Source organism: Desmodus rotundus, chromosome 13 (assembly GCF_022682495.2).
Source record: "Desmodus rotundus isolate HL8 chromosome 13, HLdesRot8A.1, whole genome shotgun sequence".
Lineage (NCBI taxonomy): Eukaryota > Metazoa > Chordata > Mammalia > Chiroptera > Phyllostomidae > Desmodus > Desmodus rotundus.
Window position 1 is genome coordinate 93,870,846 of NC_071399.1, and position 24,850 is coordinate 93,895,695.

Genomic DNA, 24,850 nt, shown 5'->3' on the forward strand with positions numbered 1-24,850 from the left:
GTAAAAGGCCCTAAGAACCGCTGTGGTGACGAATCTGGTTTACGCAGCTTAACCCCGGGATGTCTCCCTCCCAGCTGACTCAGGGTGAGGTGTTACCACCATACCTAGTAAAAGACAGGAAGAACGAGGCCCGGGAAAAACAAGTGCTGGGAAACGCTTTCCTAGATCGCTCCGTGAAAACCAGATCCAAGACTGTGTTCTCTGTTCCTGGAGACTGTGTTGGGCAGGATGTTCACTCTTCCTAAAAGCTGAGCTGAGAGCGTGCGTGTGTACGAGTGTGTGGGCGTGTTTCTGGGTGTGCATGTGTGTGAGCGCCACAGACGCGTGCACGGGAATATGTGGTGTTTCTGCTCAGCTATAAAAGGACTGGAGACTCGGAGGACCTGTTCTCCCTGCCCAGCCCTCCCTTCCTGCCGTGACTTCAGGGCGCCCCTCCATCACACCCTCAGTTCAGGGTGTTCCGGTGAAGCCCAATCCGCTGGAAAACTCTGGAAGAGCAATCACGAGCCACATATTTGATTTCACCCTAAATCGGAATCACACGCACACTACCACTTGGACACAGCTGGGTGCATTTTTCAAGGTTCTCACTCTGAAATTCCCAGAGCGTTACTCATAGAATTTAACCGAGTAGGAAAATTACTGGCTCAACTACTTCCTGCGAGGAGAGAATAAGCCCCTTGGACTAGAAATGCTCCTGCAGCAGGGACAGATTTGAAAAGCTCCACACGTTTATGTAAGAAGAGCAGCATCGTGTCACATGACCGCAGGTATTATCAATTCTAAGGACCGTGGCATTTACGGGGAAGAGTCGGGGGATGTGTCGACATGTACTTGTACACGTTTACATGTCAGAAGGTAGTGTGTTTAGACCAGGCCTTCTCAGTCATATGAGTGACATTTTGGTCTAGATATTCTAACTCTTTGTTGGGGGAGGGATCTGACCGTCCCGTGCATCCGAGGGTCCCTTGTCTCCTTGGCCTCTACCCACTAGACCGCTCCCTTCCTCGCTCCCACTGTGACAACCAAAAGTGTCTCCCAACATTGACAAAAGTCCATGGGGGCAAAATCATTGATACCGGCCGCCCACACCAGAACTACTGGGTCAGACTACACTACAGAGCAACGTCGGTGTGTTAGCACCCGTGAGGTCCCCATGGTCGCCACGGTCCCCAGTCCTCCGAATATTCATAAAATGCCGTCGGCACGTACATTAACCCGATGAAGAGAAGTGTGGCTTATTTTGGCCTGGAAGAATATTATTACACCAATCTTCATTTTTTTTTAGGTGGAGGGGAGGGAGGGAGGGAAAAAGAGAGAGAGAGAGAAACTTTTATCTGTGGTATGCATTTGGATTTTTACCAAATAGACACTTAAGCCCAAAACTTCTCCGAGAAATCTAGTCATTCCTTTTTACTGCTCAGAATGAATGATCTCTCAGAGTGCCTGCCTTCATTCCACTTTCTCCAGGACCAGAAAAAACAGAACTTCAGAACTGATGCCCAGCTGAACAAGGCCTGGTTTTCAAACCCGGGGTCCACGAGTGCATAGAATGTGCCTAAATTAGGTCTTCAGATACACGTTTCAGCTTCTTCCCTGACTGACTGTTCACAATTCTTGTGAAAATTACTCCTAACACTTGCTGATAATGTCTATTTAAAAGTTTAACAGAACACCTTATCATCACTGCCAGTACAGCTTCTGATTATGAATCTTCCTTTCTTAGTAAAAAAAAACATAATTTTGTTTAAACAGTGGTGATTTAAACACAAACTTTCTCTAATCAAAAGGTAATTTTTAATTTGAAAGCAACTATCCAAACCATAAATTATTTTTCAAACAGAACAGTACGTCTTTCGAAGTTTTAAAAGTGCCTTTTGAAAGCGTACTTTCTAAGAAGTGTGGACTGAGAGGTCGCAGAGAAAAAGGAACCTCATCCCCTGCTGGCGGGAACGCAGCCTGGTGCGGCCCCGACGGAAAACAGCATGGAGGCTCCTCAAAGAATTAGGGAGAGACTCACCATATCACCCAGCAATGCCTCTTCTGAGTATCTACCCGAAAGTTTTGAAAACATGTACTCGTGAAGATATTTGCACCCTTATTATTTATTCACGGTGGCCAAGACATGGAGACAGCCCAAGTGACCTTTGACGGGGGATGGGATGGAGAAGGTGTGGTGCGTCTATACAACGGAGTACCACTCAGCCGTAAGAAAGTGAAACACTGCCACTTGTGACGACACGGATGGGCCTTGAGAATATCATGCTACGTGCACTAAATCAGCCCGATAAAGCTCAGAACCATGTGATCTCCCTCACGTTAGTGTGGGACACTGAACAGAAGGTCACAGACGCAGACAGCAGCGTGGAGGCGACCAGAGGGGGCGGTGAGAGGGCAAGAGAGGGTCAAGGGGGCCAGTATGTGGTGACGGAAGCTGATCTGACTGTGGGTGGCGGGCACACGATGCAACATGCAGATCACGTGTCGTGGAAAAATGTACACGTGAAACCTACGCGACCCCATGAACCAATGTCACCCCAATAAAAATAAATTTAAAAATTTTTAAAGGTAATGGAGCGGAGACAGATTAGGTAGAGGACTAGTAAAACAACGAGTGTTGGTGGTAGAATCTGCAGAAGTTCGGTGGAGGGATGGCGTCCTTCGCTGACTGACCTCCATCCACACAGTCAGCTGACAGCAGACTTTTCACAAGGAGGAATTCTGTGACAGGGCAGTTTGGCCAAAGTTTGTGTCCAGTCTGCTGGCTCGAGAGTTCGTGTAATTGGCTGCTTATGGTGGGCTTCTTGGTTGGCCATCCCATTTGTTCATGGTGAATTTTAATATTCTAAGGACTCCTAGTTTACTCTGAACGAAACTTCTATTTTTTATGAAGATATTTATAGACTCATTTGCATCATAATGCAAGTTTTCCCTTCCACGGGCAGAAATCCTATCTGGTGGTTATTTGTAAATGCTATCTTTTTAATCCTCACCCAAGGATATATTTATTGATTTTAGAGGGCGAGGAAGGGAGGGAGGGAGAGAAACATCTATGTGAGAAACGTCAATCAGTTGCCTCCCACATGGGCCCCAGCCTAGGCACGTGCCCTGACTGGGGATTGAACCCGCGACCTTTCAGTGTACGGGATGCCGCTCCAACCCACTGACCCACCCGGTCAGGGCCTGTGAGTGGCATGTTTGGTTCCTAGTCCATCTTCATTCGAACGAGTCCTTGGATAATTCTACCAAATTGATATTTCTCAAGGCCGAATTCAGTCTGCCTTCCCCACAGCCCGTTTTCTTCGTCAGCCCCTCACTTTTCAACCCACCTCCTCCTCCGCTTTGCTGCTGCGCACTGGACAGAGTGGGACAGTTTGCTGCCACCCGGTGCCGTCCCCCTGCCCCTGCTTGCTTCCCTTCCTTCCCCTCGAAGCCGTCCTCGGGGCTCCCCCACGTGCCCGCTGTCCCAGGCCTCGCGTGGCCTCCCAGCCTGGGGTCCCCTGCCCCACTCCGAGCGCAGGTCCCACAGGTTCACCGTCTCCCCCCTCGCTTCTAGGAGGATGTACGTGGGCATTTGGTTCGCCCTCCTCACTAGAGCCCGAGCCTCATGGAAGGAGCTCCACGGGAGCCATCATCACCTCAGGCTTCACAACGTGCGCTCTGAGCTCTGTGCAAAAACGCGCGAGGCTGCCTGCTCCCCAGGTGTCCTGCCTCCAGTCCTGGCGCTCCGAGCCACGCCGACTTTTCTACACCCGTCGCGCCTTTTTCTCTTCTCCTTGTGCCGTTGGATACATAAATGAGTGGCTTTTATACTAATTAGAGACTGTGGCTCTGGCCTGATTTTAAGGGGATCTGAGCAGTCAGCAGAGGATTGGACGGATTAAACAGTATAAAGTCAAGTGCAATGGCCACCTTTGTGTGACTAATCTGAAATAAATGAAAAGAAAATGAGGAAAACAAGCGTGGCTCTGTCTGTCTGTCTCTCTGTCTGTCTCTCTGTAGCTCTCTTTCTCTTTCTCTTTCTCCCTCTTTTTTTCTCTTTCCCTTTGCTCCTTCCCTCTCTCCTTTCTTTCTTGACAGACATCGACGAAAATACTTTTTTTTTAGTATCTTCGGGGGCATAATACCCCAGAAACCAGATGTGATTTGCATATTTCTTTTTAATTTAAAGTCTAGAAATCCAGAAGTTCCAAACCTTGATGTTGCTGCTGCCAACAAACACACCTCTGAGCATGTTGCTGACTCAGGTTTGAAAACAACAGTAACAGGCTAATCTAAAAATATCTTCAAGGAGTTCCCGTTAGCGCCAACATCCTAGAATTCCAGGTTGAAACTGACTCACAGTGTTTTAACTGGTAGGATGGCTTTTGTGTCCCCATCTACCTTAACCCCTCATTCCAGCCATCACATTTAACTTTGGGTAAAAAGAAAAACAAGATAGGTTAAAGGTGTTTCATTTGTTGCTGTGTTTTTGTTTTTGTTTTTTTAACCATCAGATTCAAGCACTTCTTGGTTGTTTGGGCATTGTTTCTTCTCTTCTATTTTTGTCTCGCTGTGGGTATCACACACTTTTAAAAGATAATCCAAACTACAGCTCCGGCTGTACCCTTGGTAATAGCAGGCCTGTCTCTCGGTAACCTGCCTGCCGCCGCTACACAAACAGAAATTAGAAAGCGGCCTCACCTCTCAGGGCATTAAGTAAATGGTGCCAAACCGGTTGGGGTGGGGGGTGGGGGGCGTCTGGCGCCACAGGAGGAATTAGGCTCGGGTTCGAACAGAGACCTGCAGGCTGTTAGGGTTATTTTAAGAATGTGTTGCCAGAGATCTGACAAATGCGTGTGTTGCCCCGGGCGGTGGGCCGTGAGCTCTCGCTGCACCAGGTGTTCCGCTCTGCCTTTTTCCCTTTCGGGGCGGCGTGGGTCTTGACAGATTTAACTCAGCTCTGGGCGAAGCAGTGTCTGTTTGTGTGAAAATACAGGGTTGTTTTGTTGGGTTTTGCTTCTATTTGTCAAGGGGGAAAATATAATAGGAAAGTGTCTCTGGGCTGCTTTAAAGAAAAATAATAAAGCCTTCCCCAAATTTAATATCTATGTATATTATAATGTCATATTATTTTAAACACACGACGTTTATGGTCTTGTGCTTAAGAACAACACGTGAGGCCACAGTCTGTTGAGCAAGCAGCACGGGGTTGAGAGCGAGCGTCTCCGGGGATGCATTTGTCTTCCTGAAATCGCAGCCTTCCTGGGCTTGGTGAACGGGGCAGTGGGGAGAGATGTGGTCCGGGCTGTATTCTTGCTCTAAAATGCTTGGAGTTTGTATTGGTCTTGTTCACCAACATGATTCTTTTTCTTCATTTTTCTTTTTTTCCCCCCTCCCACTGGAAAATAATTTTTCTTTAATCCTCATGCAAGAATATTTTGTATTGATTTGAGAGCGAGAGGGAGTGTGATAGAGAGGGAAGAAACATCGATGTTGGAAACATTATCGGTTTCCTCTGATACCCGCCCCAGCTGGGATGGGCCCACAACCACTTGGTGCCGGGAGGACGCTCCAACGACCTGAGCCCACCGGGCCAGGCCTGGAAAACAACTTTTATGGAGACCCCACCAGCTAATCGATCTGTTCCTGACACCAAGCTCCTTCTTCTTCTGCCTCTGGGGCTTTCTCCCGCGGTCCCACAGGCCTTCCCGCGTACTGCCGCCTTCCAGGGGCCCGGCCCGCTTTTCTCCAGCCCACACGTGATCGCGGCTAATGTGCACGTTGGAACTCGAGTTCTCCACAATGATGTGTTTGCCTTGTCCTTTGTTCTCCACAGAGACACACCGACCCCTCCTCCCAGGCCTGCAGGAGACGGCGAAGGGTGCACCATTAAACACAGGCTGATTAAGAAACGATGGTTAAGCCCTGGGTTAGGAGGCATAAACTCAGGGTCATCCCTTTTTCTTTTTGAAACACGGGCTGAGAATGACACATTCCTTCCTTTCTCCTTTTTTACGGGACGGCGAGGGGGCGGAGGGCGGCCCCCGCAGGCCCTGACTCTCAGGCTCTGACCCAGCGGCGGTCGGAAGGTGCGTGGCCTGGAAGAGGCATTTTCCTTCCAGCTGCCCTGATTTTTGGCTCTGACCCCCAATTCACTCATAAAGCAAGAGGGTCTTCCCCTTCGCTTGTGTTATTTTTTTTCTATCACCTAGTCTCCAACAGTTAGGAGCCGGCCTGCGCTCGGATGGTGGTTGGCTTCTGTGCCCTGGCACGCGTTGTCACACTAAGTGAAAGCAGGTGAAAATGTCGCCCTAACTGGAGTGATCTGGTTATTGGCGGAAGTATAGGAGGAACCGTGAGTGGCAGGCCGCACTTGAGTCCCAGATCTGACCCAGCCTTCAGGCCTGGGGGCGAAGTCTCTGCACCTGGCAGTGGCCCCTGGAAGGTGGACACGCCTGCCACACAGAGTGTGAGACACATTGAGATAACGGCCGTGTGACCGCAATCGCCCTGACCATGCCCCCCCCACTCCCTGAGCACAGTCAGGGCCCAAGGCCGGGCAGAGGTCAGCAGGTTTACACCTGCGCTGACCTGCAGAGGGGTCGCTGTCAGGGATTCCAGACCGGTCAGCACCTGCGCTGTGTCCCACTGGTTGGTCAGAGCCCCCCCCCAGCGGAGGTGGGCTCCACGGTCAGCCCACTCCCATCATGTCGCCCCCACTCTGCCCAGAACCCGGGTCACTGGGTCCAGCTCCCCCTTCGCAGGGGCAGGCCCCTGCCTGCCTGCCCTCCGGCACCCCGGGAACCACCGGTCGTGGGCACTGCAGCCGAGCCCGGGTCTTTCCCAGGTGTCCGCATTGACTCAAGAGGTGTCAGAGAACACCGCTGGGACCCGGTGTGAAACACGGAACTACTAAGCATTTTTCCTGCCAGCTTCCCCGTTCCTCTCCGAGAGCCTGGACAAAGGCAGGGACGAGGAGGCCCGCAGTGCCCTGAGTCTCCAGGTGGCTCTGCTGGTTCGCACTTTATAGAGTCCATGTCCATTTATAGGACAAGGAGCCCAAGGCCACCCATAGCGCGGGAAAGTCAGCTTTCACGAGGCCTGTACTCCAGTTCTCCACAAACGAAAGAGGCATAAATCCCAGGTGTGGGCCGCTGCTTACAGTGAAAGCCCACAAGGAACTATCCTCAGGGTCTCCAGCAGAATCGGCGTGACTGCATCGGAGTCCACCCGTGTGTATTGTGCTCTTTCAGGTTCAAAATGGGCCTGGACGGTCCCTGGGTCTATTCTGACTAGGGCAGGGAGCGCAGCAGCCCGAGCCGTCTTCGCCCACAACTATAGGGTCTGGGACAGAGGGCTGGTGGGGGGCTGCCCTGCGGGGTCCCTTCAGCTCGGGATCCTGGGCACGTGCAGGGAAGGGCTGGTGAAAGGGAGGGAAACTGGGGGAAGAACACGTTTCCACTCCCCAGGCTCCACGCTGTCTTGTCCCTAGAGATTAACTTAGTGAGACTTATATTGAGTAAACACGATCGATTTTCGTTACTTGCTGGAGTGAGTCTGTAAAATTAACTGCTCCTAGGGAAGCTCCCGAGTCAGGTTCCCTGCAGGCTGCTGGCCCCAACCTTTTATTAACCGATCAGTATGTCACCTTGTTTCAGCTGCGTTTCTGGGCAAAGACACCCTGTTTGATGCACGTTGTTGACTCGTTGGCATTGCCCTCCCGGCCAGCAGCACTGCCCCTTAGGCCTGAGCGGGCTTCCCGACCACCCGTAGACTCTGCGAGTCAGGTCTTCTCCTGCTTAGGAGCGCTGGACGGCACTTTGCCACTCAGATTGGAGAATCCGTCAATCAGCAAAATCGCACACAAGGAAACACCAAAATGTGGGAAATGCTGCAGTAACTGGACGGTGGAAAGGACATGTGTGTCCAGAACAAGAGCTGGCACAGGAAGGCAGAGCAGCAGGCGATGCTTATTTTTCACAGGGGTTCTGCTCTGCAGTGTCCGCAAATGCAGACAAAGCACCTCGGGTGTTGCTTTTGGGGCTGTGGACAGATCGCAGCAGGAGACGGATCAGCAGGTGCAGAACCCGGGAATGATGCGGACGAGGGACGTCATCCTCCCCTAAAGCAGATGAGTAGTTCTGGTCTCTGGAACCTCGTGGACAAGTTCCCGTTACACCCACTCATGGTAGGTTTGCAGGAGAATCACGTCCCTAAGGAACGAAAGTGTATCAGAGTCAGGCGAGTGGCCATACTCTTGACCTCTAAGGTGAGCGTGGGCATCTTTGTCTGCTCCGCCTCCACATTGCCTGGCAACTTTATGTTCAGAGCCTACGGGAGAAGAGAGGGTGAAGGAGCCCACACTGGCGCTCCACCCTGCTCCCACCTATCGTCGCCCCACGTGTGCCTGCGGTTAGGAAGGATGAGCCTACACCTGCCTTCCCGAGAGCGGCCTCCCAGCCACCAGGTGCGTGCACCGAGTCCACTGAGGTCGGGCGGGGTGGTGCGTGCACCTGCCTCCCCCCACCTGAGCGTGTGCCACAGCGCTTCCCTTCCTGTGCATTTCCTCCAATAGTCTCTAGTGTGCTCTAGAGACTAGAGCAGGTGCTGCGCTTCCTCTTCTCCAAGTGTGTGGCGCTGGGGATGGCGGAGCAGATGGGCACAGAACAAAGGAAGGAAGTGATCTATCGGTTATCAAAAGTCGTATTGCCAGTCCTAGCCGGCTGGCTCAGTTGGTTGGGCAGTGTCCCGTACACCAAAAGGTCGCAGGTTCGATCCCTGGTCAGGGCGTGTATGGGAGACAACCGACTGATATTTCTTTCTCTCTCTCTCTCTCTCTCTCTCTCTCAAAGCAATGAAACGTGTTCTCGGGTGATGGTTTTAAAAAAAAAAAAAGTTGTATTGCCAGCAGTGTTTGAACAGCTTACGGAAATATTAGACTAAAACAATCTTTGGAATTATTAAGTAGTCTACAAAATTATGGAATCTACCGACAGGTTCCCTGGGTCTGTGTCCCAGTTCTCCAACCAGACACACTGAGCCTGCCCTTAGGTCAAGATAAAAAGAGAAGGAAATACATATTCAGTGACAGTCCTGAGCTCCTACAAGATTGGATTCCTTGACGTTTCCTTTCTCCAGATTTCTTATCTCTCTGTGCTCCAAGCTAATCTTCCAGGAACAACTTTCAGCCCACGGAAACTCTATCTCTTCCCGATATGTGTCTTTGATCCTCAGGGTAAAGCACCACCCACCCCCCTCCTTCCTGTGAGTTCCCACAGCTTGGAGTGGAGGGCCTCTCTCCACAGCATCTCTCGCTTAGACACGTTATCTGCCTGCTGGTCCCATCGCCACAGTCACAGGGCAGCTGCTAGAGGTGGAGGGAGGCATGTTTAAAGTTGAGTTGGCCTCAGCTTAGCACCCAGGGGTTTTCAAAAGACTGTAAAACTCACCTGACTTGCAGGGCGGGAGGATAGGACTCCGGTGTTTCTCAGAGATTCCAGTAGGGAAGACTCTGAGACAAAGCCAAATTTTAAAGAACACCTCAGCCCTGGCCAGTGTGGCTCAGTTGGCTGAGCTCCATTCCTTGAAGCACAAAGTCCCTGGTTTGATTCCCGGTCAGGTCAGGGCCCATGCTTGGGTTGCAGGTTCCTGCCGGGATGTTTCTCTCCCTCTCTTTTTCCCTCGCATCTCCTCTCTCTAAAGTAAATAAATAAATAAAATCTTTCTTAAAAAAAAATTATCCTAGCACAGAAGTGGCAAGAAAATAAATCCCGTATTTTAACTTGAGTTTTTGATTCTCACCACAATTAGGAATGAGGCTGACGGCACCCCTGGTTGCTAACCACTGTCCCTGCCTTCTAAGACAACAAAGTGCTTAAACATAAAATTATATACCTTTACCCATAAATGAGGTAATGTTGTTATCTTAATCTTTTTTTGATGTAACTATTCCTATTGCTCATTTAAAGGCTGAAATACAACTCTTCAAATAGCTGTGCCTTGGATTCCCAGTTCAGCTCCCAGGCTGAACTTTACTCTAGGTGAACGGAGTTTTTTAGCAAGCCAGAATGTTCCGTTGGGAACTACCTTTTCTTCAAGAAAAAAAAATGTTTTCTTCAAAACAATTTTGGATTTAAAAAATTGTCAAAGCTGAATGGACGCCCCGAAGTGACCTGTGATGAAGCCCAAGTCAAAGCCGTGGCACTAGTTCCACACTGAAGAGGGACACTTTGTCTTCGGGGACATCAGACAGCCCTGTGTTCTCAGGGAGAGCTAATGGAAGGTTGTGATTCTTTGTTGATCTAAAAAAAAAAGAAAGAAAAAAAGAAACCTGTTGCGTTTCACTGAAAAGGGAAATGAAGAGCCGACAGACCAGCTGGAAAAGTTCAGAAGTCTTTTCATAAAAGCCTTCATGGAGTTAGAGGTCAGGTCGGGGGACAAAGCATCTGGGAGTGTGTTAATCAGCTGTCAGGCACCTGTCTGGATTACAGCACAAGCAGCAGACTTTGGTTTGTTTGCAGTGGGACACTGAGACGACATTCCTGCACTCCACAGGCTACTCCACAGGTGATAGAAGCTGCTTGAGGAAAGGCAAAGAATCACACTGAAGGGAAAATCTTTTTTTTTTTAAGTTGCTTAACTTAATCTAAAATGTCACATTCAGTAAGCTGGAGCTATGGTTTTTTAAAGTGAAAAGGTTTTGTTTCCGTGTAATTGAGGTTTTAGAGGAGTTTACGTGGTATGCAATAAGTGAATAAATAACGCGTCTTTCCCTTCTTCAGGAGAAAAGTGGAGTTCAGTTGTGCGCGGTCAGTCTCAGGAAGAGTTACGAAGAACTCCCTCTCCACTCCTCGGCTCCCCACATGACCTTTCCTGCCTAATAACTGGTACTAAGATTTTATAAATTCCGAAACAAACAGGATTCGTGTGTGTAGGAATCCGACATGATGCAGTATATAACTTCTATTCAGAATTAAGCTTTACACACTTAACTTTATATTCTCTAGTAAAACAGCCACTTAAAAATCTCTGACTTGGAGCGAATGCTAAGCATCTAAAACAATACCCCTGGAGCAGGCCCGCTGTCTGACGAAGAGAAGTTTCTCGGAATTGCTGCTGAATTTTATCTCAAATAAAATCTCAAAGTGCTGGACACAGGAAACCCTGGCGGAGTAGTGCAGCTATGCGCCACTCGAAGCCCCTGATTAAGCAGTAACCTGGCACCCTCTCCTTCCGGGATGTCAGTGCCAACTAGAAAAATAAGTTTGTTTTTTATTTTAATCTGCAAAGAGAGACGAAATGAGCCTAAAACCGTCTGTTTTGTCACCAGTGACCCCCGGCGGTGTCACTTGGATAGATGCGAATTCCAGCCGTTCACATTTCTGGACAATAACTTTGTACAACAGCGTCCTGGAACAAACGCAGGCAAGACATCTTAGAAAGGGCAGCATCCGAAAAGACTCCGTCTGGAAAGAGCTGTGCGCCGATCATCCACAGGGCGTCTGCATCCCAGCGAGACGAAGCCCCGCCGAGGGTCTCCACCCGGCGCTTGCGCAGGTCCACCCCCTTAACAGGCATCAGTCCGGTTGTCTGCCTGCGCTCCTGGTCACAACGGGGCAGGCGGAGCGAGCCCACGAAAACGCAAACTCGAGTGGGCTTCGAGGTTATGGGAAACACTGTAGAGAAAAGTAATCCGAATGAAGGCGCTGGATGGGGCTGGGTTTGCACTGGGGCTCGCTGTTCCTCGCAGTGTCGAGGGAAGAAGGCCGCAGCACGCAATATTCCTTTTTTTTTTTTTAAGGTTTTATTTGTTTTATTTTTAGACAGAGGGGAAGGGAGGGAGAGAGTCGGAGAAACGCCAATGTGTGGTTGCCTGTAGCACGCCCCCTACTGGGCACCTGGCGCACAACCCAGGCATGTGCTCTGACTGGGAATCCAACCCGGGACCCTTTGGTTCGTAGGCCCCGTGCTCCATTCACTGAGCCACACCAGCCAGGGCTGGACTCTGTATTCTTAAAACATGTGCTCTCTAGAAGAAGGGTGATCATTTCCAGAATATTTCAGGAAAGGGTGAGAATCAAGTAATATAATTAGTTAAAAAGTGTCCAAATTTAGAGAAGTAGAGAAACTACAGGCGAAGTGATCTCTTACTCTTGGATGCAGGGGAAAGGAAATAGGAATAAAGTACACAAAGCTATAAAGTAAAGTGTATTCGTCGGACACAAGAGTTACTGAACAGGCCGGAAGTTACTAGTCACAAGTCAGATAAAACTGTAGTGTGTGCTTTGTTGGTGTAAGCTGAAACTTATGAAAAAGTAGTAAAACGCCCTGGCCGGGTGGCGCAGTTGGTTGGAGCGTCATCCCATACACCAAAAGGTTGTGGGTTCGATCCCCAGCCAGGGCACAGACTCTGGTTTCGGGTTTGATCCCGGGTCAGGAAGTGTTTAGGAGACCACCAAACCATGGTTCTCTCTCACATCGATGTTTTTTTTTCTCTCTCTCCCTTCCTCTCTAAGATCAATAAACATATAAAAAAAGGAATAAAACGAGCAGGAGTTACTTCACTACTAAAAGTCATACTTCTTCCATAGGTTCCTTCAGTGAAGAAGTAAGTGGTCCTGGCACGTCCCGGGAACTCCGTGGGACCTGAAAACTAGAACAGTGGGCTCGCCCAGCGCCCGTCCTGGGTGCTGGGGCAGTTAGAAGCAAACGCTCTCCTGCAGATAAAGAATTACAATGCGCTGTGATTGGACATAGAGAAACACACACAACAATAAACCAGAAAACCGATGTCCCTACAGAATCTCAGCTGTCCTGCACCTTTTCTTTGATCTTTCAGACAAGTGAATGGTTCACTCCAAATCGCTGCAGTTTTTATTTTTAAAATTTCTAGCAAAGTGGAGCACTTTCCCCTCCTTTGTCCCCTCGCTAGGTTTCCCCTCCTGCAGCTTTCTGGGTGCGTCGGTTTACTGAGGTCTTCCCCTCTTCCTGTCTCCTTTCTCTCCTTTCTTCTCGTTCTGTGCAGCTCCCTCAATGGGCTCTCAGAAAAGAGGAAACTGGAATTCAAATTGGGCTTCTTGCCGTGTTTATTATTTGGGCTTTTCCCCACCCTGTTACAGAAAGACTTAAAAGAAGTTCCTGATGTCTGCGTTTACACACCTCACCTTGCCCCAAAATAATTGCTGTAGATCAAAGGAAGTAGAGGGAGGCGTGCGGAGTGATCAGCTGATAACGCTTCTCCTTTGGTTCACCTGGCGGAGCAGCTTCACATCAGAGGGATCCCACACAAGGGCTATTTTCTCCTGACCGGCAGCGGCTCCCCGCTTTGGAGGGGGGGATGGTAGGGGGGGGCGGTGTTATCTTCAGAGTAGAATGGAGTCGGTGAAAAGAGCTGTTTGTTTGTTCTACGGAATGGAGTGGAATCTAGTGGAGAAGGGAGGCGGAGACGGGATATTTGCTTTTTCTTAAGTGGTTATAATGAAAGCCTTCCACCGGATTGCTCAGCGAACCAGAAAAAGTTAATTTGGGGAGTTGGGTGTGTGTTTTAACAGCACAGAGGAGCCTTGCAGCCTTCTCTGTAGACCGGCTGCTCCCTAGCGGCACCTTGTGGCAAGCAGGTCATCCTGCAACTCGGCTACTTGAGTTGATGGTGAACCTCGGTTGCTTCCTTCCCCATGGCCGATTTCACCTCTTAAAGATCAAGTGATTTCGTGAATAATTATGTCAGTTACTGTGTTTCTGAGTGACAGTCGCCGAACACCAGGCTGCATCTCCATGTGCAGAGTCTGGAGTTGTGTATCAAACCAAGTAGCTACAGTGATTCGTAAGTCTGCGTCATTCAGGTACGGGGAATTTTCCACGTCATGCACTCGAGCGCTAATTTGGTGCGTTAAATCTCTGCTTTCTAGGCGGAAACAAGTTAACCCAGCAGCGCTTCCACCTGAATTGGGCCTGGATCTCCTTTGAGAGGGACTATTACCTGGTCAACGAAGACGCCAAGTTTCTAGATGTCGTTCTTCAGCGCAGAGGGTACTTGGGAGAGACCTCATTTATTAGTAAGTTTAATGTCCACTTCTGGCACAGAACCCCATGTTCTAGCAAAAGTTCAAAGTTGTATAACGATTGTATCAAAGATGTTGAGGTTGCTGCTCTAGCTTCCAAGTTCAGGGAGATGTTGATGTTGAAAAGGCCTTTAACAGCTAAAGAAAACATGCTAGAAGTTCTGTGTCAGGAATAAATAAATCATCGAAACAGGAGGCTGTAAAAACAAGAAATGTGAGCCAAAATACATATGTCTTCAAACTCACATAGGGTCTTTCTGCTGAAAGACAATAACTTTACAAAACTGGCAGGAATCACTGATGAGGTTTAAAAAATTTAAATGGCACTAGATCTGAAATAGGTGTAGGCAATTATGTAATTCATCTGTAAGATAAAAGTCTGCGGAAATATCAGCGTACAACACAGGTGAAGGCCACTTTAACAATAAACAAAAAACTGGTCAGGGACCTGTTGGGCAGTGTGGTTCCCTGTTTGTCGCAATTCTGGGGGACCACCACAGCCGCAACCGCCCCGACTCCGTGTGGAAGACACAGTTGGGACTTCTCTCGGGAGCAACAGGACAGCGTCAAACAGTAACCGTTTTTGCTACTTTATCCTTTTAAATAAAACCGAGAGTCAAAAGCAGACGAGTAAAACTCTTCCAAAACTCCAGTTCAAGCTCACATTTAATTTCACATAAGTGCAAAATGGATATTTTTGCCAATAGGTATCTTGGTAATTTTAAGCAGCCATATAATAATTGACACAAGCTATTTGGTTTGTTAATTTAAAAAAAATGATAGCACCCCAAGGAATTATGTTATTTGGGGTACCATATGTTTTATAGACATTTAGACTGGTAGAATTTTCATGGGCTAAAGGAGCTTTTATTGAGTGAAAGTGTCAACTAAGGTAGGAATCCAGAAAAATGTTGGCAAAATAAAAAGTTATGACCATACATATGTTTTTAAAGGGTGTTTTGAAATTTTATGGGTCCCTAAAATTCAAATGCCTTAAACAGCAGATACCACACACACACACACACACACGAGTGTGTGCACATGAGCACACACATAGGAGTGTGCATATATAAGCACATGTGCTAACACATGGGTATACACAACTGTGCATGTGTATGGATGCATGTGTGCATGTGTGAGCACACACATGTGCACATACCCACTCTCACACGCATGTCCTTGTCGTGGCCACGATTCTCAACTGCCCCCATAATTTCCCCTGATGTTTCAATAATTACCCCTGAATCTAAAAATAGTCTCTGGCCCTGGCCAGGAGGCTCAGCTGGTTGGAGCCCCGCCTGGTGCGGGTTTGATCCCCAGTCAGGGCACGTACAAGAAGCAACTGAGGGCACATCACTTTGTCTTTTACTCTTTACAACAACCCTTGGGGAGGGGGGAGGGGGGGATGCAGACAACTGTAATAGAACAACAACAAAATAAGGGGAAAAAAATGCAAAGTGTAAAAACTATATTAATAAAAAAGTACAGTGAGCTTATCCAAAGAAAAACCCCAACCTTTAGTCACTAACTCAACACATATTTTCTTGAGTGCTTCTTAAATGCCAGGCGCCCTGCGGGGTTGTGGACTAGCAGGTGACCGTGATCACAGCTGACGCTGAATGGGCTCTGATTCTGCGTCAAGCCCGGGTCTCGGTGACTCGCCTGGGCAACCTCGAGGGAAGACGTCTTTATGCATCGTCATATAGATGAGGAATTCTGCGATTCTGTGCAGGTATCGGCACCCGGGATGGGACGGCAGAGAAAGACAAGGACTTCAAGGGCAAAGCGCAGAAGCAAGTGCAGTTCAACCCGGGCCAGACGCGGGCCGCGTGGCGCGTGCGCGTGCTGAGCGATGGCGCGCACGAGCAGTCGGAGACATTCCAGGTGGTGCTGTCCGAGCCGGTGCTGGCCGCCCTGGAGCCCCCCGCCGCCGCCACCGTGGAGATCGTGGACCCCGGGGACGGTAAGGCGGGGGCTGCTGCGGGGGGGTGGGCTTGTATGACCAAATACCCTGTTAGGAGAGTTTTATGTTTAATGTATGTTTGGGCTTTCCGTGGAGAGCCATTTCCAGGCTGGCGTTTCCGAATTCTCAGCTGTGCTGGGGGGAGAGGGAGCCCCCAGATTAATGAAAGGAGGTTATTATTTTCATCTACATGATGAAAAATAAGCCCAGGATCATTAATGTGTTCTTCCTCTTACTATAATTTTATCCATTAAAACCAGCATCTCATTTTCTTCCAATTAATTCATTACTTTTTAAAGTCTCTTAACTGTCTTTAAAAACGGTGCTTTAAACAAATAGTTTACGAATCAGATCACTCTGGGGCGGATTTGTTCCGCACATTACACGCAATTATTCCAGTTGCCTTCAGTCACTGGCCGAAGATTTTCATTTTGCTGTGTTTCCCGGTTTGTTCCCTGATGCCCACTCCACCCGCTCCCCCTCCTTGCTGTTCTGAAGCCTTGCCCTTAATTTCTAACAGATTACATTGCTTGTCAGTGCGCACCCTTGGCTGAGGTTGGTCAACGTAAACTCCACTGCTTTTATGTGTAACTCGACCTTTCCCTCCCTTCTGCCTCCTCCTGCCGAACTTCTACAGTCCTGGCTTGTCTCCTTGCAGTGGGCGGTGTTGGGGCGGGCGGTGGGGGGTTGCACAGCTTTTGAAGGCTGGCGTTTATAAAAAGCTTGGAAAGACTCCTCTAAAGCTGAAATCCTGTCAGAAGCCAGACATGAGTTTCTTTTATGCTGCCAGCCTGCTTTATGTTGTCGGCCAGAAAACTCTGAAATGCTCTGTGAAGATACAATCTGCCGAGGGCCTGAAACAGAGACGCGTGTGGAAGTCCGCGGGTTAAAACACCGAGATTAATTAAAGAGAGAGGAGAGAGAACTGGAGCTCCGGCTCTGTTTGTTTAACTAACATCTCTGCCTTTCGTTCCAGGTGAAGTTCAGTTATGTTTATGATTTCCATGAAGGGAGTTAGCACTGAATGACATGAACGTTAGCTGCATGAGTGAGGAATAAGTAATCAGGTTTTCTTCCAGCCCCGAGTGGGGGGCCAGCTCTAGAGTAACAGAGCTCCTCTCTTTCCAACGAGCCCGTGGCGGCCTTAATACGGATGAACTGGCTCCTGCGTCAGAGTTTGTTACAAGTCACTTCCTGATGTTTCATTCTCCCAGTTGCATCGATGCCACACTCTGCTGTAAGGACGAAGACAGTTAACCTCGTCTGTGCCTTCCTACCTCTAAGCCCAGAGTGACACTCTCTATGCCTAAGAGGTCCGAGACGTGGGATATGAAACACGAAACATGCACACACAATAACACACCCATATGCACACTCCCTCTACAATCTACAATCTTGCAGGCTACCGAATCATACTTCTGAATCACTTTATTTCACGTTATGACCGTCCGAGGCACCGGACAATTTTATAGAGGACCTGCAGCCCTCCTCCTCAGCCATGGTCCCCCCAGCAATAGCCGCCACACGTCCCATTACACCGTCTCTGCCCCATGTCTTCTTGAAGACCTGAGGTTCGATTCCCAACTCCGCCACTTCTAGTCGTGTGACCTGAGCCAAACCAGACAGCATTTATGTGGCCCCCTGACGCCCAGACCAAGAAAAAAATTCATTGTCTCCCGTGGCGGCATTCTGATGAAAGAGACCATAAAGCACAAGTGCCGTTACGTCTGTCATAGACGTAACGTGAGACTTTGAGAGATTGAACAGGCCTCTTTGTTGCCACAAACGATCACTCTCTCAAGGATTTCAGGGTTTAGGGTGTGTTTCTAAACTCTCTCGTAAGTCTCTGCCCGAGAATCACCGTGCCTGTGAGCTCTCTGTCCGTCTGCACATTGATTCCAGGACAGACAGTGAGATGCTTTCACACAGCATTAAAGCTGTATCCAGCGCACACGATCCAAGCATCGATCAGTTGCCTCCCGTACGCACACGCCCCGGCGGCAGACCGAACCGCAAGTGATCCCAAGACCTTTGGGCGTTCAGGACGACGCCCAACCCACTGACCACAGCGGCCAGGCCAAACCTTGTTTCTTTTTGAACTCTGTAGCTGTTTACCACCCTAAGAGAAACAAAAAATTCTTTGTTGAAAACAAATACTCAAGCAAGATACTTGTTAAAAGTACAGGACACAGTTTCTGGCACTGTAGAGTGGATGAGGAAAAAAAGCGGTGCAAAATGAAACTCTTCCAGTGATTTGAAACATTTTCAAAGTTTCCACATCTAGAAAATGAAAACATTCAATAACACAAAGATGACCCAGAGAGTCTCACTACCCAACGTGCTGGCCTGATGCTGAAGAGTGATCTTGGCACTCACGGAGTTCACGGGAAATTGTTACACTTACTGTGTTACTTAGATACACTTTCATTATTCTCATTTGATTCTTTCCAAGCGCCTGTTGAAATTATCCAATTTTCCTGCACCTGTTTCAGAGGTGTCAGAGAACTGCCCAAGTTCAAACACAACAGGGATGGAGTCTCTATTCATTTCCCCTTGTCGGACAGGCTTCTGGTCACCAAAGTAGCCTGGAGGTGTCCCGGAACGTCTTCCAGAAGGCTCTGAATGCGCCAGACTTTTTCAAAATAATGAACACTCAGTGCCTTATCCACACACTGCATTTTCTTTCCCCGCTTTGTTCTGTGATTGCAAGAAAATGTAGAAGGGATTTTGTTTCTATCAGATTCCTAGCAGGGTCTGGTTTTTTTTAATCTACCCAGTATAATTGAGAAAAGGTCAGTTGGAACATTCCCTTTCAAATGTAGCTACAACTACTTTATTAAGAGAACAGAAGTCTTTTTTTTTTTTTGCCTAAGTTACTGCACAGTTAAACCTAAAAATAAAAGCGGCAATTGCAAATCAAAGTACTCATTACAATATAGTCACATTGACTGATTTAAAAAAAAATGCATTCACTTTATTCTGCTTCATCTTTCAAAATAAAGAGTAATGAAACCAATCTGAAAATATAAAATCAACGCAAGTTCGTTGTCAAAAAAGTTAGAGATTTAAAGAAACAACAGTCACGTGGAAGTGACTGCCGTTTGGGTTTGAGAGGGTGACCCTGCGGCCCCTTCGCCCCGGTCCCCAATTACTCGGTGCAGTTGGCTATTCCCGCACGGTGGCCCTCACTTCCTCCCACACACACCTTCCAGACACGGCTGCGCTCCTGGGACGTGGCACATTCTGTTCCTTTATTACTCTGCTCTGCAGCTAGTGTACCTGTATGCATATTAACATGTAAGTTATACGGATACACTCTTGCGTAACACTTTTGTAATTTTATTAATAGGCACATTCTGTATGATACACTCTTGCATCACATTTTTCCCCGGGCAAATGCCACAGCATCTGCTTGGGGTTATCACGTCAAATTATTGAACTGAATGTTTCGCTGAACTGAACGTAGTTTTACATTAAACGGTGTTTGTTCAACACTCTGTGCCGTTTATATTATCTAGTGTGCCTTTCAAATACCTTAAAGATGAATCACGGAGCCTTACTGTACAAACACACTGCTGTGGACTCTGTGTTATTGTTGCTCCTGCTGAGGCAGAGGGCGCCCAGGAGCGGGCTTGTTCCTTATGGCTGGTAAACAAATTTATGAATTCTAAAGGAACTGTTATTTTTTAAAAACAACAAAGGAAACCAAGTGTTGAACGACGCATTATTATTTTTTAATCATTCAAAAGGAACACATTCAAGGTAAAAAGAACAGATTTGGTACATCTAACAAGATCTGGGTTTTAATGCTGACTTACCAGAAAGAGTCCTTGACTAATAAGTTCAAATCTGTGAGTTGGAGTTTCCCCATCTGTAAAGTAAGAGGTGGCACAGAATGACTTCTGAGGTCTCCTCCAACTCTAAAAGGTGACTGCCCGGTTGAAAGGTGTGGCTTCATGCCCAGAGTACAAAGCTGGGGTCAAAGGACATGAGCCGGCAGCTCCTACTAACAGGGAAGAAAACGATTTCTGGAGGGAGAAGTGATCTTGGGTTTTACTTCTAGGTGAGGAATTCACTAGCCTGGGGCCTGCATGCTCTGTACCGACTTCTCTCTCCTTCCTTCCCCTTGCACGAGTTACCCTAGAAGACTAGGCAAGGGGGGAAATCGATCATTGCAGAAGCTTTAATTTGCAGGGACTGTTTCCGAAATAAGTTCAGACACAAGTAACACGACTGTGATTGTGTTCTCTCCTTAGAATCCACTGTGTTTATTCCGCAGTCTGAATACTCCGTGGAGGAGGACGTCGGCGAACTGCGGATCCCCGTCCGGAGGAGTGGGGACGCGAGCCAGGAGCTGATGGTGATCTGCTACACGCAGCAAGGTAGCGCGAAACGCCCCCCAGATATCAGCAAGCCTCTTTAACATGTTGCAGACACGGCCTCGGGCCACGAGCGGAGCATTTTATTTTATAAGTTTAGTGAGAAAGGATAAAAGCAGTGGAGGGTTCTGCTGCCGCTTGCTCAGAAATACCTGGTCCACTCCGTTGCTCACTCTAGTATCAAATGCATTGTGGATCCCACGAACTTGAAGCCCCTCCCCCACCCAAGGCCACTCAGGTCGAAGCGAGTCCTCGTTACAAAATCAAGGAAAACAAAACAAAGTGTCAAAAAAATGCAAACCCAAGGAAAGAAACTAATGGCAAACTAATCAGAAATTCGTCATCAGCTACTTTCAGAATATTTGTTTTGTGATGGGCAAGCACCCTCTGAAAGTTGATTTTACCTGATACAAAATGAAAACGAATACATAATGTCCATTAATCAGGTAGACTTCCTGAGAATGCCAAAGAAAAAGTCACCTATGCTGTTGATGTCCGAGCCGACACTCTTCAAACTCCCTGTTCGTGTTCTTCATGGGAAGGTAGTGGAGACCTCGGGGTATCCGCCTTCCGTGTGGGGTCCCAGAGCAAGGAGTTTAACTTCTTTACGCCCTGATCCCCGAATGCGTAAAGCCCAGCCGGAGAGAGGAGAGTGGTCGAGAGGGTCCATGAGGCACGAACCAGCGGGCAGGTCACTGGCACCCAGCGAGCATCGACTAGTGGGAGCTACTGTTTTGTTTCACTGGGCTGTTCTAGGAAACCACTGGCAGGAAGTAGAGAAAACATCTGAGCCCTGGCTGGTGTGGCTCAGTGGATTGAATGCTGGCCTGCAAACCAAAGGATCCCGGTTTGATTCCCAGTCAGGGCACATGCCTGGGTTGCAGGCCAAGTCCCCAGTAGGGGGCGTGCAGGGGGCATGCAAGAGGCAACCACACATGGATGTTCCTATCCCTCTCTATCTCCCTCCCTTCCCCTCTGTCTAAAAATAATTAAAATCTTTATTTAAAAAAAAAAAAAACATTTGAAATGGACTACTTGTCCTAAGTTTGAGACCATGGTGAAGTTGACCCGTGGGGCCAGGCCAGTAACCAGGGGCAGAGTCCAGGCGTGTTCACAGACAGTAACTGGCCGTCACAATGCTGCACGTGAATATTGTCTCTGGAAACGGCCTTGTGACTGGGTCGGCGTAAAACACCATCGCCCTCTCTCTGCATCCAGGCTCGGCGAGCGGCACCGTGCCCACCTCGGTGCTGTCCTACTCCGATTACATCTCGAGGCCCGAGGACCACACCAGTGTCATCCGCTTTGACAAGGATGAGCGTGAGAAAGCGTGCCGGGTCGTGATCATCGATGACTCTCTGTATGAAGAGGAAGAGACCTTCCGGGTCCTTCTGAGCATGCCCATGGGCGGGAGAATCGGAGCTGAGTTCCCCGGGGCTCGGGTGACGATTGTCCCCGACAAAGATGACGGTGAGTACCGGTTCACCTGGAGAGGCTTCCTCCTGCCAGGCAGACCAGCAGGAGCACAGCCTGCAGGGCCGAGTGCGAGGAGGCCCCGTGCGGAGTGACTCCGCGCTTGGCGGTAGGGTGTGATGCAGGCTCACGTTGGCTACAGCCAACAATTTGTCTTAATTTAATGTTTTTCAAGGGCAAACATCACTCCTGTGTGGTTTTTCCCTCTGTGTAATGCCGTTTACTGTTAGCTGATGAAACTTTTAAAATTTCATGGTGCAGAATTGAAGCAATTTTAATCAATTAAATCTCCCTTTTTTGTGTTTTGTTTTGCTCTTAAAGCTTTTGTTTTGTCACTTAAATCTCAGGGTTTGAACTTGCTTTCCAAAGAAACCCATCAGACAGGATGTTATGTGAATAACTAGAAAGGTAGTAAATTTATGGAAAATTAAGTTCAACAGGCATCTCCGTGCTCCCAAAAGGAGGGCTGTGGAGACCACTCTTCTGGAGGGAAAGGAAATTTCCGCACAGTAATCCCTCCACCAAACAATCTTCCCAGTTCGGGAAACACATGCTGCTTCTCGGGAGGAAAGAGAGGACAGGAAGGAAGGTGGCGCGTGATCTAGAGAGAGAAGTGAGAGCAGCAAGCGGACGATCGGGCCCAGGACTCGAACGTGTTCCTTTTCCCTCGTGAATTTTCCTCACGGTGGATGAGAGGGAAGGGCCAGTATGGTGCGTCTTTGGTTCAGGAAAAGCTGGACGAAGGTCAAAAGACTTTCATCTAAAATCATCTTAAAACTCAGGAAGTTTTTACCTTAACACTTAGATTGTACCCGGCATGCATAAGCTATTAGAATATATATTAAATGTTGCGTTAATTTTTTTACTTTAATAAAAATTCTCTTCTGTATGTAAATAAGTACAGAAGTTTTATTTTAAATTCAGTTATCAGCAACTACCAGCAACTTTGCAACAGGTGAAACAGTATTTTACCTACAGTCACACCCGTCACATCCGCATCTTGTCTGTTTTACAACCGGAAGTTTGTGCCTTTAACCTGCTTCGCCCATGGCGCCCACCCCCCAGCCCCTGCCTCTGGGAACCACCAATCTCTCCTCCGTGCTTATCAGCTGTTTTTCTTTTCTAGATTCCAAAGGACGTAAGGTCATTTGGCATTTGCTTTCTCCATCTTACTTCACTGGGCATCGTGCCGCCAGGCCCACCCATGTTGCTGCCATTAGAAAGACCTCTGTGTATTTTTTTTTAATGAATAGTGTCCCGTTTATGTATGCGCCACACTTTTTGCCCCGTTCCTCCACCTGTTGACTCTTAGGTTGTTTCCACGTCGTGGCCAATGTAGAGAAGGCCGCAGGGAGCATGGGTTAGTTTTGTTTTCTTCAAATAACTCCCGAGGTGGAATCGCAGAGTCTTACCTGTGTTTAACTTACCAAGTGAACCCCCGAAAGCCTGGCGCCCATCCGACACCGCGCAGAGTTATTGCCATGTTAGTGACGATGCTCCCGAGACTTCGCGTCACATCCCTCTGACTGTTTCTGTAACCGGCAGTTCGTACGTGTTGATCCGCCCCCACTTTCACCCAAGCACCCTCCCGTCCTCTCGGGTCTGTCTGTGGATTGGATTCTGCCGCGTTTGTCCATTTACTTTATTGTTCATATTCCATAGTAAGTGAGGTCGTGTCTCATTTGTCTTCTCTGACTTATTTCACTTGCCTTAACGCCCTCTGGGTGCATCTGTGTGGTTGTAAACGGCAAGATTTTATTCTTTTGTCCGGCCAAGGATATAGGCGTGACTTCTTCTTTATCCAGCTGCCTGCCAGTGGACTCTCACGTCCCTCTCATACCTTGGCCGCTGTGAATAACGCGGCAATGAACATAGGGGTGCATATAAGGTTTTGAATTAGTGTTTCAGATTTCTTCACCAGTACACAAGGGCTCCCTTTTCTCCACATTCTCGCCAACACTTGTCACTAGCATTTTGGTCAAGTTTTATTAATGTCTCTAAATCTCTGTTTCCGTGAGTAAAATGAGATGGTAGTTTTACCTGCACTTTTTCGTTGTGGAAGTTGACATCTTCCGATGGTGGCTGGCCTGTCGCATGCCTGGCTTATGCTCAAAAGTACCGCGGCCACCCAGGAAGGGCGTCTGTGCAGGCGTTCGTCTTACCCCGAGAGGCGGTGCGAGAGTTCACGGGGTAATGGGCATTGTACCCGGTTTTCCACGTGGGAAGGGAATTAAAGGCAGTGGTGTAGGTATCACAGCACTTAAAAACAAAAGTGACATGAAGCAGAACTGGATTTGTGAAATGCCTGGCCACTTAAAAAAAATCTAATCTCACAACCACGCACATGACACGGTCAGTGTCGGCTGTGCACCTGCTAAGTGATGGGTGGGGACTGTGAAGACATTTGAGACATCAGCCAGGATGCGTAAAATCTATTCAGAAAGAGAAAAGCTAAGTACAGAAAGGGTTAAAGAAGAGCAATTTATTTCCACAGTGAAAAGGAGACAAGCAGGTAGAGTGGTGTGATCGTTCTGTGAGGCAGAGAAGGGACAAAGGGATAAAGGCTTTAACGGGCAGAGAGTATTTGGGTGATTGGAGAGCACGGCAAAGCATTCTGGGATTGCAGGAGTCTGGCTTTGGGGAACAGTGGGCAAACCAGTTTGGCCAGACCGAGTGTCGGGCTTTCTGGACTGGGTGTTAGGAGACCTGGGCTGTAGACCCACTTTTGCTACCTTCTGGTCAAGGACTCTTGTTGCCCAGTCCCTTTTCTCCCTGGGCTTGCGTCCCTCACCTGAAACAGGAGTATGTTATTACCTGGACTGCTTACTGTACAGAGTTTTTCAAGGACCTGAGAGAGAGACAGACAGAGACAGAGGGCGCTTCTTTATTTCCCTGGGACTATATTAGTTTTGGGTGTGGGATGGACCAGGAGCTTTCTCAAAATGACCATTCAACTTCCCAAACTTTTACACACTTTGGGTGGGCCCACCTCC

General features: G+C 48.4%; 1 protein-coding gene across 1 annotated transcript in view; it reads left to right on the plus strand.

Moving 5' to 3' along the window:
* FREM2 (FRAS1 related extracellular matrix 2) overlaps window positions 1-24,850 on the plus strand; it is a 98,530-nt gene that overhangs the window by 35,596 nt on the left and 38,084 nt on the right. The window contains exons 3-6 of the mRNA XM_024566750.4: window positions 13,890-14,036; window positions 15,775-16,005; window positions 20,262-20,387; window positions 21,603-21,854. Of these exons, the coding sequence (XP_024422518.2) occupies window positions 13,890-14,036; window positions 15,775-16,005; window positions 20,262-20,387; window positions 21,603-21,854 (756 nt within the window). The remainder of the gene's footprint in view (window positions 1-13,889; window positions 14,037-15,774; window positions 16,006-20,261; window positions 20,388-21,602; window positions 21,855-24,850) is intronic.